We start from the raw sequence: 12,948 nt of genomic DNA, 5'->3' as shown, positions 1-12,948 counted from the left end.
GACCCTAGTAGTAATAAGTGACCGCCATAGTAGGCCCAGTAGTGATAGTGACCCCCTTATTGGCCTCTGCCTCGGCAGCATCCCTAAAGGCATTTCATTCACTGAGGAGGTTCGGAAGCTGCTGCTGAATCAGTGACCACTGACCTCCTCCTTTGGCTTTTGCATGGCGTACAGGATGGTGCACACAGACACCGGGGTTGGGGCAGAGGTCAGCGGTCACAGATTCTGCACTGCCACAACCGGACTGGAGCTGCAGGTTGGACGAGTGGAGCGCCGGTTAGGTTGCCGCACGGCAGACGGGCCACATAAAATGAGGTGGAGTGCCAGATTTGACCCACGGGCCTTGTGTTTGACATGCGCACAGTACAGAGTTATCTGAATCAATTGTTAGCAATGAGTTCAGATGACCAAAGTCTAATATGTATGGAGGGGGTGGGTTACTAGTATTTAGTTCAAATGTCTTTGTTCATACCAGTAGATACTTGGCATAGAAACATTAAAGTGACTGCCTATTACCCTGCAAGGAGATTGGCTGTCAGGGCTGAATACATCATATCCAAGGCAGTGTTCCAGAAAAAATAATTACCCAGGGGTCTGCCTTGTAACAATATACCATATATAAAGCTGAAAAAGGTCACATGTTCATCCAATCCTCCTATTATCCTGCATTGTTGATTCAGAGGAAGGCAAAAAAAAAACCAAACAAAACCCCATGAGATAGAAGCCAATTGTCCTTATTCAAAAGAGAACTCTAAATCAAATCAATATTTGGTGTGACTGCCCTTTGTCTACAGAACAGCGTCAATTCTTCTAGATACACTGTTTTTGAAGGCACTCTGCAGGGGTTCATCAACATCTTGGAGAACTTAGCACAGATCTTCTGTGGATGTAGCTTGCTCAAATCCCTGTGTCTCTCCATGTAATTCCAGACAGACTGGATGTTGGTGAGATCAGGGCTCTGTGGGGTCCATATTATCACTTTCAGGACTCCTTGTTCTTCTTTACACCGAAGATAGTTATTAATGACATCTGTTGTATTTCTCAGCATTGAGGACACCATTAATCCTTACCACATCCCCAACTTTATTTGCTGAATGCAGCCCCAAACTTGCAACACACACCCACCGTGCTTCACTGCTGCCTGCAGACACTCATTATTGTACCGCCCTCCACTGTACTTCACTGCTGCCTGCAGACACTCATTATTGTACCGCTCTCCACTGTACTTCACTGCTACCTGCAGACACTCATTATTGTACTGCTCTCCACCGTGCTTCACTGTTGCCTGCAGACACGACACTTATTATTGTACCGCTCTCCACCATACTTCACTACTGCCTGCAGACACTCATCATTGTACCGCTCTCCACTGTGCTTCACTGCTGCCTGCAGACACTCATTATTGTACCTCACTCCACCGTGCTTCACTGCCGCCTGCAGACACTCATTATTGTACCTCACTCCACCGTGCTTCACTGTTGCCTGCAGACACTCATTATTGTACCGCTCTTCGGCAAACACACTGCCTCCTGTTACAGCCAAATATTTCAAATTTTGACTCCCCAGTCCATAACACCTGCTGTCATTTTTCTGCACCCCAGTTCCTATGTTTTCGTGCATAGTGGAGTCACTTGACTTTGCTTCTACATTGAAGGTATGGCTTTTTGGCCAGAATTCTTCCATGAAGACCACTTCTGGCCAAACTTCTGCGAACAGTAGATGGGTGTACCTGGGTCCCACTGGTTTCTGACAGTTCGAAGCTGATGGCACTGCTGGTTATCTTCCAATTTCGAAGGTAAGTAAGCACAATGTGTCTTTTGTCTGGCTCATGCAGTATAACTACCTTGTGTCTTGTTGCTGTGCTCAGTCTTGCCATGGTGAATGACCAATGACATGAAACTGTCTTCCACAACCTCACCTTTGTAACAGAGTTTGGCTGTTCTTCACCCAGTTTTAAACTTCCTACACAGCTGTCTCTGTTAATGACTAATTAAACCTACATATGAAAAAGATTATCATTATCACCTGTTTGATATAACTAGTTAATCATACACTAGGCGGTAATCCTACAAAATCCCTGACTGTGCAAGCGTACCCAGAAGAATTGATGCTGTTTTCAAGGCAAAGGGCAGTCACACCAAATATTGATGTGATTTAGATTTCTCCTTTGTTCATTCACTTTGTGTTTTGTCAATTGACAAAAATAAACTATTAATACTTCTATTTTTGAAAGCATTCTTACTTTGCAGCATTTCTTCCACACTTGCCTAAGGCCTCATGGCCACGGTCGGGCCGGATTCTGCCTGAAAAATATATCACGGCGGAATCAAGCCCGGAGCCCTCCAGAGACCTTGTACATACCTATCCGCCGCCGCGAGTGTCTCACCTGGTGAGCCGCCATAAATGTGCAGTGCAGAACATGACGTTCCGGCGCTGGGCTGTGACGCGGATTCTAGCGGTACTTCCACAGTGCCCACTGGGCGGAATATCGCGGGTTGGACACCTTCCATTGGCTGCAATTGAAGCAGTCTGCGTGATTTTCCACACAGAATAGAACATGCTGCAATTCTCCCCCGTGAGCAGAAAATCGCAGTTGATTTTCACTCGTGGGCAGGGGAGAATCGCTTACCATAGCATGTCTATGGACGGGCATTACTGTGGAATTCGCGGAGGGTGTCTGACCGCGAATTCCACAGCTATAATCTGTCCGTGGGCATTCGGCCTAAACCTTTTTTGCACAGTATTGTATTTCCCCTGCCCATGTGCCGGACCTTCCATTTATCAGTGCTAAACCTCATTTGCAACTTTTCTGCCCCCAACTCCATTTGCAACCGCATTCTGTCCTCTTGTGTTAATTACTCTATATAGTTTTGCATCATCTGCGAATGTAGCTATTTTCCAGTGCGATCCCTCCATGAGGTCATTAATATATATTATTTAGGCCGCCTGCAGACGAGCGGGTCGGATCCGGCAGCGAGAATTCTCGGCGCAGGACCCGACCCCAGAGCCAGCAGGGACGAGCGCGTACTCACCCGTGCCTGGCTCAGTGGCGGAAATCCCGCGGGAAATACCGCCGCGGGATTTCTGCCCGTGTGCAGGCGGCAATAGTCTCTACCTACATCTGCTCCCGGTAGGAACCACTCACCTATAGTTTGTAAACCACAAGTGGCTTCATTGTTGTAACAGTTTGTATACAATGTAGCAATCTGCCTCTAATGCCAGGTTCTGCCAGCAACTATTAAAAACTTCTGTTTGTCAGATGGTATTATAGTCCAATTCCTCTCCTTTTCTAAGGATGCCTTCACACTTGCGCTAAAATTGCGCGATGTGAGAGTGAGTGAAAACGCAGAATTATAAAACCAACGATTTTCAATGGTTTCATTCCCATTTGCGATGTGGAGTGTAAAGATAAACGCAGCCTGTCTTCTCTTTCCGAAGCTTGCTCCCATGTTTCCCTATGGAGCCTCCTTTTTATCGCATCACAAAGCACGATTTTCATGCGATGCGTTTTTAACATTAGAAACTCCTCGTTTATCGCAACAAAAAAGCATCGCTGACGCTCAGACATTACCAAAATTGCGATTTTGCTGCGATTTTCCGGTCGCCATATGAAGGAGCCCGAAAAGTGTGTTCAGATGGAACGATTACCTTTCAAAGAAAATCGCAAGCATGATAATCATCGTCGGCTCGTTGGCTAATCGTTCGGTTTAAATACCGATCTTCAGTCGTTCCGATTTAGCAATGATTTATCAGGCTGCTCGCGCGAAGACTACATCGTTTGGTGTAAAAGCCCCCTGAGTCCATGGCGATCTGCTGATAAGGGCTCGCTCCCTGGTCTCCCCTCCTCCTGGGCTCCGGCCAGGATATGTGACACTCCGCTCCCTCCTACTAATCACTGGAGTTATTTTAAAACTTCTGTGCAGGCTGGTGGAGAGGGAAGGGGCTGGCAGCAGGAAGTAAGGCATGGGGGCAGCTGGGTCACCCCTGTGCTGTGGGCTATGCCCATGATCGATGGCATGTAGCGGCTGTGGCTCATCAGCGCCAGGAGGTCTGTGATCAGGTTTCCCCCTCCCCAGCCATGTCTCTCCCAGTGCTCCTTCCCGGCTCCTGCTGCCCCATGGCCGGGCTCTCCTCCATGGGTAATGCGGCACCTGTTCAAGACCCTTCCCAGCACCGGGCACGCCGAGGCCGCGGGGCGCTGCAGCCCCCTCGATGCTCCGCCAGCCTGAGCTTGTGCCCCCCGCCTCCTCCTGTGTCCAGCCGGCGCCGGGCGGGGGCTGCTGCGCTCGTCCTGCCGGGGAGACCGCTGCTGTCTCTCGGGCTGCTGCAGCTCATCCTCGGCTTCTGCACCGTGGCGCTCAGCTTCGGGGCGCTGTCACTCAGCAAGAGCCCCCAGATCAGGAGCTCCTGTCCCTTCTGGGCGGGATCATCGGTGAGTACCTACCTGCTCGGGCAGGATCGTGGCGGGGACCTACCTGCTGTCTGTCCTGCGTTGTGCGGGCTTCTTTCTCATCCAGAAAGTTAGCAGACATTGTAACGGTGTCTGCAGCTCCAGCAATCAGTAGATCCAGAGTGTGGGAAGTAAGTTGTCACATTTGTTACAATCTCTTATTCCTATCATTAGTACCCCCAGAAGTGTATCTGCCCTCCCGAAACTGCATGACTCAGCCGCAGATGCCCCCCGCAACAGTCTCTATATTCTATGGATGGCCCCGTATAAGGACTCGCTCACACGGCCGATGTGTGTTTGCTGCACAAAATACGCAGCGCTTTTACCGCATGTTGATCGGCGTAATTGCTGAGTTTTTAAAGGTATGCACTATTAGTAGGCCAGGCCACACGAGCGTGGGGTCACTGCGTATCACGCATGTAATATGCTGTAACAATCTCCCATAGGCTCCTATGTTGGCGTTCAATCGAATTGCATGAACTAGACGTGTTTTGTTTTTGTATTTTTTTATCTTGGCGCATATTACGCACATATACACGCCAAGATAATGCATAGTGATTCGTGGCATGTTCGCGCACGTGTCTCATGTGCGGTGAATTACAGCTGTCTGAGCCAGGTCTTGCGCGGTTATTGCCTGCGTATCACGCCGGCTGAAGCTTTCCGTAGCGTTGCTATGGAAAGCGCCGCCCCGTGTCCATGAGTGGAGAATCGTTGTGATTGTCTGCTCGCGGACGGCAATTTGCCGCATGCTGCGAATTGCTGGAATTCTCCGCGGTCAGCCTATCTGTCAGGCTGACCTGCGGAGAACCGTCTGCGGGCTCCCGCGGCAGAGATTCACCGCAGGACTAGGCAACGCCCATGGACAGGGGGCCTATATGCTGCGTATTTCACATGCACAATGGCCCAGATGATGCCAGAACTCTCCATTTCCGTCTCCTAGTGACCTGCGTAAAATACATGTGCGATATGCGTATTCACAGCGTATGTTATGCACCCATAGGCTAGAATGGGAGTACTGTGCACCAAAATGGGACATGCTGAAACTTTTTTCACAAGTGTTTAAAAAAAAATTAAAATAAAATACTGTTTTGAATCCCCACCCCCACCACCACTTCCCCCATGGAAGTCGATGGGACATGCAGATACGGACCAAAAATATGCTCATGTGAGTGAGCCCGTAGAACGGATTCACACGAGCGTATCTGTGCACGCAAAACGCAGAGGATAGATCCTATTGATTTCAATGGGTTCATTGACATGCGTGTATTTTACTTGCGCACTTTAGGCACACAGACAGCGTGCTCTGTTTTCCTGTGCATACTGAACTAATTACACTAATTGGCCATTTCAGTGGCGGGGGGGCATCAGTGCTTGTGTGTTTGGGTGCAAAAAGCGCAATAAGAACCCAAAGTTGTGCGCGCAGATACCCCTCCGCTCCTGTGAATCGGGCCTTACACTGGGCCGTTTGACAAATTCTAAACAAACTGTAGCAGGGAGCTTGTACTCTATTACTGCGGACAGTACAGTCGGAGCGTCTGCCGTCAGACTTAGTGCTCGGCTATGTTGTGTCGGCATTAAAGGGATTTTTTCAGGTATTTTTTATTGATGACTGCTCCTCAGTATAGCAGCTGGGTCCGCTGCGCTGTTCTGGCGCCCACAGAGTGGAGGCAGATCGCTTAGACCCCTGTGTGGTGGCTGCACACGGGGGCGCCGCTTTCTGCTTCCGCTCTGTCCCCGGTGTTTTGCCAGTGGTCCCCAGAACAGCTGATCAGTCCGGATCCTAAGTGGCAGATACCAGCCAATCACTATCCTGAGGATGGGTCATCCAGAAAAATTGCCCAGAAAACCCCATTAGTTTTGTATTTGTTTTGTGGAAATTTTGTCTTTTTCCTTAAATTCTTGTGTGCGCTACCGCTGCGGATGAGATGGAAGCGCCTGCTGCCCTCTGGGAAACTGATCACCTTTGTGTCAAATGCCTGTAATTTAGTTGTTTGGAAAAGTCGCAGTGGAAACGTTTACTACTAAAGTGAATGCGATGAAAGCGAATCCTGTATACATTTAGGGGAAAAAGCTTTTCTTCTAAGGGCCCATGTCCACGACCGGGTTTTACCGCATATTACGTGTGCGTTGCACGGCCGTATGATACGTGGTGAATGGAGTCAATGGCCTTTCATTGATCCATGTACATGTGCGTTTAGACACTGCATGTCGATGCGCACGAGAAATAGATCGCAGCATGCTCTATCTCTGTGCGTACCACGCAGCCTGAGCCCTATACATTTATATAAGCAGCATAGAAATGGTGCTCCCTCGGCCCCCCTTATACTAGAACCCTAGAATGGTAGAGTTGGAAGGGACCTCCAGGGTCATCGGGTCCAACCCCCTGCTCAGTGCAGGATCACTAGGGAACGAATGACCAATCTCCTCTGGCCTTGCGGCAGACCTGACAGGTTCTCATGGCACCCCGGGGGCCATACTACCCCAGTTGGGAATTGTTGATTATATAGACAGGCTGGGGAGGACAGAACTCAAGATAGTTGCGGATCGCCGATCACCGAATAGGCTGGTGATGCACCATAGATATTTTGCTCACAGTTCTATGTACCTAATACAGACAAGCATCCCCGCCTGTCCGTTGGTCTCCTGAACTTTGAGCATCGTAGTTTTAGGCCTAAGTTTTAGGCCTCCTTCCCACGGGCGACAAAGTTGCACGATTTTTGCCGAGTTGCTGCAATTCGCATGTATGAGAAGCCCATGCTATCCTATAGGTTCCTTTAAACATGTAATGTTTTGTAGCATGCACCAACCTGACACAAAAACCTCACGGGTCCGCCGATATGCCCGCGACTCGTAAGGTTTTGTAGCCCATGTTTCTCTATGGAGCCTTCCTCTCTGTTGCATCGCACGAAAATGCCAAATCTAAGCCCCAGCTGCAGAAAAAAACAACAAAAAAACAGATGCATCACCTTACAAGCGCTGTCCTCCGCAGCTTCTCCTTGGGTCCCGACACGGTTTCTCCTCTTCATCTTCTGGCCCGGGATTGAAAAATGCCTTCTGGAAGCGCTGGCTGTGATTGGCTGATGCTTAGCCAATCACAGCCAGTGCTTGATTAATGGCTGTCATTGGTTCATTCATCGAGCACTGGCTGTGGTTGGCTAAGCGTCAGCCAATCACAGCCAGCGCTTCCAGCAGCCGAGGATTTTTCAATCCCCGGCCAGAAGATGATCAGTGCTGGGACCCGGGGAGAAGCTGTGGTGGCGCCCCAGACAGTGCTTGAGAGGTGATGTATAGTTTTTTTTTTTTTCTTCAGCTACAGCATATTTTTGGGGTAGGGCTTATATTTCAAGCCCCACCCCACGAAAATCTTCGCATGTGATGCTACAAAATCATGATATTGCCACAGATTCAGTGATATTGCACAGTGCAGTGATGCAATATCACTGCGATTTTTCTCGCAGTGATGCCGTGTTGCCCATGTGAAGGAGGCCTTACACTGATATCACACATGGATAAAAAATTTTTTTGTGTTTTTGCTGTATGCTTTTTGTTGCCTCCATATTCAGGTGATCGCTATAGATCATTAGTAAAATCAGCAATGCTCCTCAAACGGACAGATTTACTAATACAGTTCAATAGTCTTAAAATGAGCCACGGTCGTCACTGTATAGGTATCTGTACACGGGGCGATAATAACTGGAAATGGCATATTTGAGCAATAATCGTCCCATGTACACACGGCCACCGACAGGACCCTAAGCGAGAAATCGCTCGCCTAAAAAAAGTTGTGTCCCACTTTTTTGCACTATTTCAATGCATTATAAATACAGTTCAAAGCATGAACAGTAGTTTTCTGGCACAATGGGGGAGATTTTAAAAAATCTGCCTAAAATGAAATGTCTTTGTTGCCCCTAGCAACCAATCACAGCATCTTTCATTTTTCTAAGACAAAATATGAAATGGAAGCTGAGCTTTACGGCTCCATCGGTTTTGGTGTCTACAGAACGTTTTTTCTGTCTGTATTAGTGTATCTTGACTCCACCAGGAACTCCTGGTGGAGTCAAGATGGACATGGGAGGGTGACGCCCCCTGATGCTGATTGGCTGCACAGCAGCCTTGAAAAGTAAGTCCTGGAAGGGCACTAAAAGCACCAGCACTAAAAGCACCAGCAAAAACAATGTAGCTGGGTGTGGTACAAGGCGAAAACCTTGCACAGCGACGCACAACACGGCTGATGCTGCAAGCATTGAGGGCAAAATATCCAGTAGCGGAGTTTACCGCGCCGCCGCTCAACAATAGCCACCCCCACCCGCACAGCTGTTCAGCGCTCCACTGTACCCACCCCGACCTCCCCGCAAATGTAAATGTACGCAAATGTAAAATGTTTGGAAAAAAGATTGTAAATGTTTTAAGAACGGTCAAGCTGAAGATTCTGCTTGAACTGTTCGCCTTCCATGGCTTGGTCTTCCATGTTTTGGGAATATGGTGACAGTCAAACTGGTAAGCACTTGACATGAACGTCTCTTATCAACGCTTGACTCTCCTTAGCGGCGCTGTTGACTGAAGCTCAACAGCGCCGCTAGACTTACCATAGGAGTTTTGACCTTACCTGACAGGGCACTCAATGTATCAAACTCAAATTGTATGATTTTACGGCGCTGGGGAGGATGTCACAAATCTAATGACACCAAAATCATTCACCAAAGGGGGCAAAGTGTGGTGCAAGAAAAAGCCTGTAGGCTTTTTGTATATTAGATAGTGGAAGTAAGAACCTTGATGTTCAATGACTTAACTATCAGGATTGTTAAACAAAGGACCCCACGGACAGCATTGTTTGCTTGGGAGATAATTTCTTCACTTCTGATCCTGAGAAAACCCTTTTATGTAACATAGGAGTTGTTAGGGTCAGGGGCACGATCTTCTCTCTGCACATGCGTATACCTCTGGAATAATCCCAGCTTTCTCTCGGGGGTCTCCCTTCCCTGGTGGCATGTTGAAGGCTTCACTAAACTACATCACTTATCGACGGACCAGGGGATTGTGTCCTTGTAGTCCCTACATTCCGCTCTTGATATTGCTAATTCAGAATGTTTCCATTATCTTCAACGTAAGCATTGGGAGGGGACAGGGGACTACCGTAAATTTACTCCTTTTGAACGCATTTGTGTCTATTCCCTATAGTCCTCACTAAATAAGTCTTTGCACCTCTTTCAACACCCTTACATCCGAGCATGTTAATAGTATTTGTCCCAAAATAGGGATCCTGTTTGGAATAAAATGTGGCTTAGGATCGCGAAGTGCTCCATTAATATGACCTCTCTAGAGTCGGCCTAGAAGGTGCTTATGTGGTGGTATCTGGTGCCAGCACAGATCGCGCATTGTGATACCAAACTACTCCTCTTCATGCTTTTGGGGTTGCGCCAATCAAAGTTCTAAGCTCCAAAGTTCTAAGTTGGTGGACCTGCCCATGGGTGGTGCACTTCTGGTCTCAAATTTATAGTCCAGCTCCTTGTCTATTTACTGTTACTCTTCATCACAATCTCTGGGTGGCCCTACTGCTTCATGAAGCACAAGCTTTGAGTCGTTCTCAATTTCGCCTTTTCACCTTCTCTGGCAACTAAACAAGCCACTACCCGCTCATGGAAGTAAATTAGTTTCCCTCTACAGGAAGTCAAATCCCGAATGGATACATCATTAATGAAGTTATCCAGCATACTCCTTGACAAGTATGACCAGTTCCTTAAAGGGGTTGTCCCGCGAAAGCAAGTGGGGTTATACACTTCTGTATGGCCATATTAATGCACTTTGTAATATACATCGTGCATTAAATATGAGCCATACAGAAGTTATTCACTTACCTGTTCCGTTGCTAGCGTCCTCGTCTCCATGGTGCCATCTAATTTCAGCGTCTAATCTCCCGATTAGACGCGCTTGCGCAGTCCGGTCTTCTCCCTTCTGAATGGGGCCGCTCGTGCTGGAGAGCTGCTCCTCGTAGCTCCGCCCCGTCACGTGTGCCGATTCCAGCCAATCAGGAGGCTGGAATCGGCAATGGAACGCACAGAGCCCATGGTGCACCATGGGAGAAGACCTGCGGTCCACCGTGGGTGAAGATCCCGGCGGCCATCTTCGCAAGGTAAGTAAGAAGTCACCGGAGCGCGGGGATGCGGGTAAGTACTATCCGTTTTTTTTTTTTTTTTTTTTAAACCCCTGCATCGGGTTTGTCTTGCGCCGAACGGGGGGCCTATTGAAAAAAAATAAACCCCGTTTCGGCGCGGGATAACCCCTTTAAGATCCTACAGTATATAGAAGCCAATGCGCCATAGTCTTTGGTAGTGTCTGTGGCACTTTGTTGTTGCTACTAATACTGTACATTAGGATTTCTGCACGAACGCTATAACATTACTACAATACTAAAATGTATTTGCTCATGAGGGGTTAAATGAATTATTTAACATGGCGCTCATCATATCCTCCAACTGAGGGGGACTGAAGTGTTTAATACTTAATGAAGAACGCCACAAAAGGTCATGTTGCCCTTTAACAAAAGACAAGGAAGGCATTTCTATTGTCCTACCGATTTGTTAGCACCAATTATAATTGTCTTAGTAATGATGAACGATCAGTGAAATCCTTCTACAAAAACTACTCATGCAACTCCTTAAAGGGCTCGATTCACAAAGACAACCTCTGTTCATATGTCCTGTTAGAACACCTTAACATCATAGAGGGAGAGCTGCTATGAAACAGTAGTTCATGTTCTAGCAGACTTAAAACGGCCATATTTTACACGAACAGACATTCATTTGAATATCCACATTTAGTTGTTGCAGGTTAATCTATAAAACTTGCAACATCACCAATCAAGATCCTCTTTTTTTTTTGCTAAAGAAGTCTAGTTTTTAAATACAGGGCGGGCCACGGAAAAGTAGCCCGCCTCTAATCCTGGCACCACAGTCTTATGAAAGCTGTCTAAAAGAAAATCTATCACTGTTGCCCACAGCAACCAATCACAGTGCAGCTTTCATTTTATCTTAGCAATATAAGAAATGTAAGCTGTGCTGTGATTGGTTGCTATGGGCAACAAAGACAGACTTTCTTTTAGTCAGCTTTCATAAATCTGCCCCATGGTGTTCTTTCTGCAATAGTGAGTATTTATTGTAAAAGACATTGTGCGAAGTGGATCAATTATGGAAACTCAAAATCGCCTACTAAACATTATACTCAAAACCTGGTTCAGAAATGGTGCCAAACCAGGTCTATTGCAAACATGAGGAAAGTTTGCCCTCCATCAGTCTGAGGGTCTGAAGTCGTCCGTGCAGTAGATTGCAAATATCCATCGAAAATCAACTCGGAGACTCTCCCAGCAAGTTGATGTGTCATGAATGACGTGTCGGCGACTGCCAAAGTCTCCGAACCTGAAACCATAACAAATAATCTGTGCAAGAACTGAAGGAGCTCAACAAGGCTAAATATGTAAACTACTGGACATGGCTGCTGACTTAGACTGCTAGAGGACTTCCAGACCATTGCTTACTTTATGATGGACGAAGTGTGGCTTCATTTATCAGGTCGTGGGCATACACGGAGTACAAGGTTCTAGTCTACTGAAAATCCCCACCTGATTCACGAAACGCCTGCACAGCCAGAAAATTGGTGTTTGGCAAGCATTGTCTGGAATATGAATAGTGGGCACAATTTTCTTTGCATCAGCTGTGAATACTACAGTTCATCTGGACATGTTTGGACAGTTTTATGACAAACTAATACTAGAAGAAAGCATGTACGATCTTTTCAACAAGATGGGGCAACATGTCACACTTCCATGACTCACTGGCTTGGGTTTATGAACTGTTTGTAGAAGAGCAAACTCTGAGCAAGGGGTTATGGCCATGATGTTCCCTGGACTTGTCCAAATGGGGAAATTGTAAAGCAAAAAGCATACACTAATACCCCAGATCTATACAGCATCACTGCTGAAGAGCTGCAGGCAGTATCAGCCAACATGTTGTAATGTGTCCACAAGTGCATAGAAGTGAACGAAGGCCATTTCCAGCATCTGTTGTAACTGGAGTAAAGCTTTGGGGAAAAAAAACAAGCCGCTTGCCCGTTCTTCCTGTCCACAGTACTGTCAGAGGCGGGCTACTTTTTCCATGGCCCACACTGTATAATTTTATATTTGAGATATATGGAGATAAGCTCCATAAAATGTTGTACTGACACTGTACCACATCCTACAATGGAATGAAGTCTGATAGCAGAAAACCAGCAGAATTAAAAAATATTGACATCATGCAAGTGAAAATTATGAACAAAATTTAGAAAAGTTGCTCTTTTTATATAAAATTTGTATTTCTTACTTCTTCACTTACATCCTTGGGGCAAAGTATACAACCTGAATGCCCTTGAAATTCTCCTAAAGCTTCTACATACCCTTTTAGAGGAAATATAGCAACACTTTCACACCTCTGCAATATTCCCTGGGAGACTAAGTTCATTACTTC

General features: G+C 46.9%; 1 protein-coding gene across 3 annotated transcripts in view; it reads left to right on the top strand.

The window, feature by feature from the left end:
- The first annotated feature begins 3,925 nt into the window (after positions 1-3,925).
- The window catches only part of ENTREP1 (endosomal transmembrane epsin interactor 1), a 42,480-nt gene continuing 33,457 nt past the window's right edge, over positions 3,926-12,948 (top strand). Inside the window, exon 1 of one of the 3 annotated variants that reach the window (XM_066604195.1) lies at positions 3,926-4,432. In XM_066604195.1, the coding sequence (XP_066460292.1) occupies positions 4,079-4,432 (354 nt within the window). In that variant the 5' untranslated portion in view covers positions 3,926-4,078. Of the gene's footprint in view, positions 4,433-4,563; positions 4,582-12,948 lie in introns of those variants that run through there. The other 2 variants (XM_066604193.1, XM_066604194.1) reach the window with 2 other exon arrangements.

The sequence above is a fragment of the Eleutherodactylus coqui genome, chromosome 5 (genome assembly GCF_035609145.1).
Source record: "Eleutherodactylus coqui strain aEleCoq1 chromosome 5, aEleCoq1.hap1, whole genome shotgun sequence".
NCBI classification, from domain to species: domain Eukaryota; kingdom Metazoa; phylum Chordata; class Amphibia; order Anura; family Eleutherodactylidae; genus Eleutherodactylus; species Eleutherodactylus coqui.
Note: the sequence above shows the minus strand (reverse complement) of the source record. Positions and strands in the feature narration are given on the sequence as shown.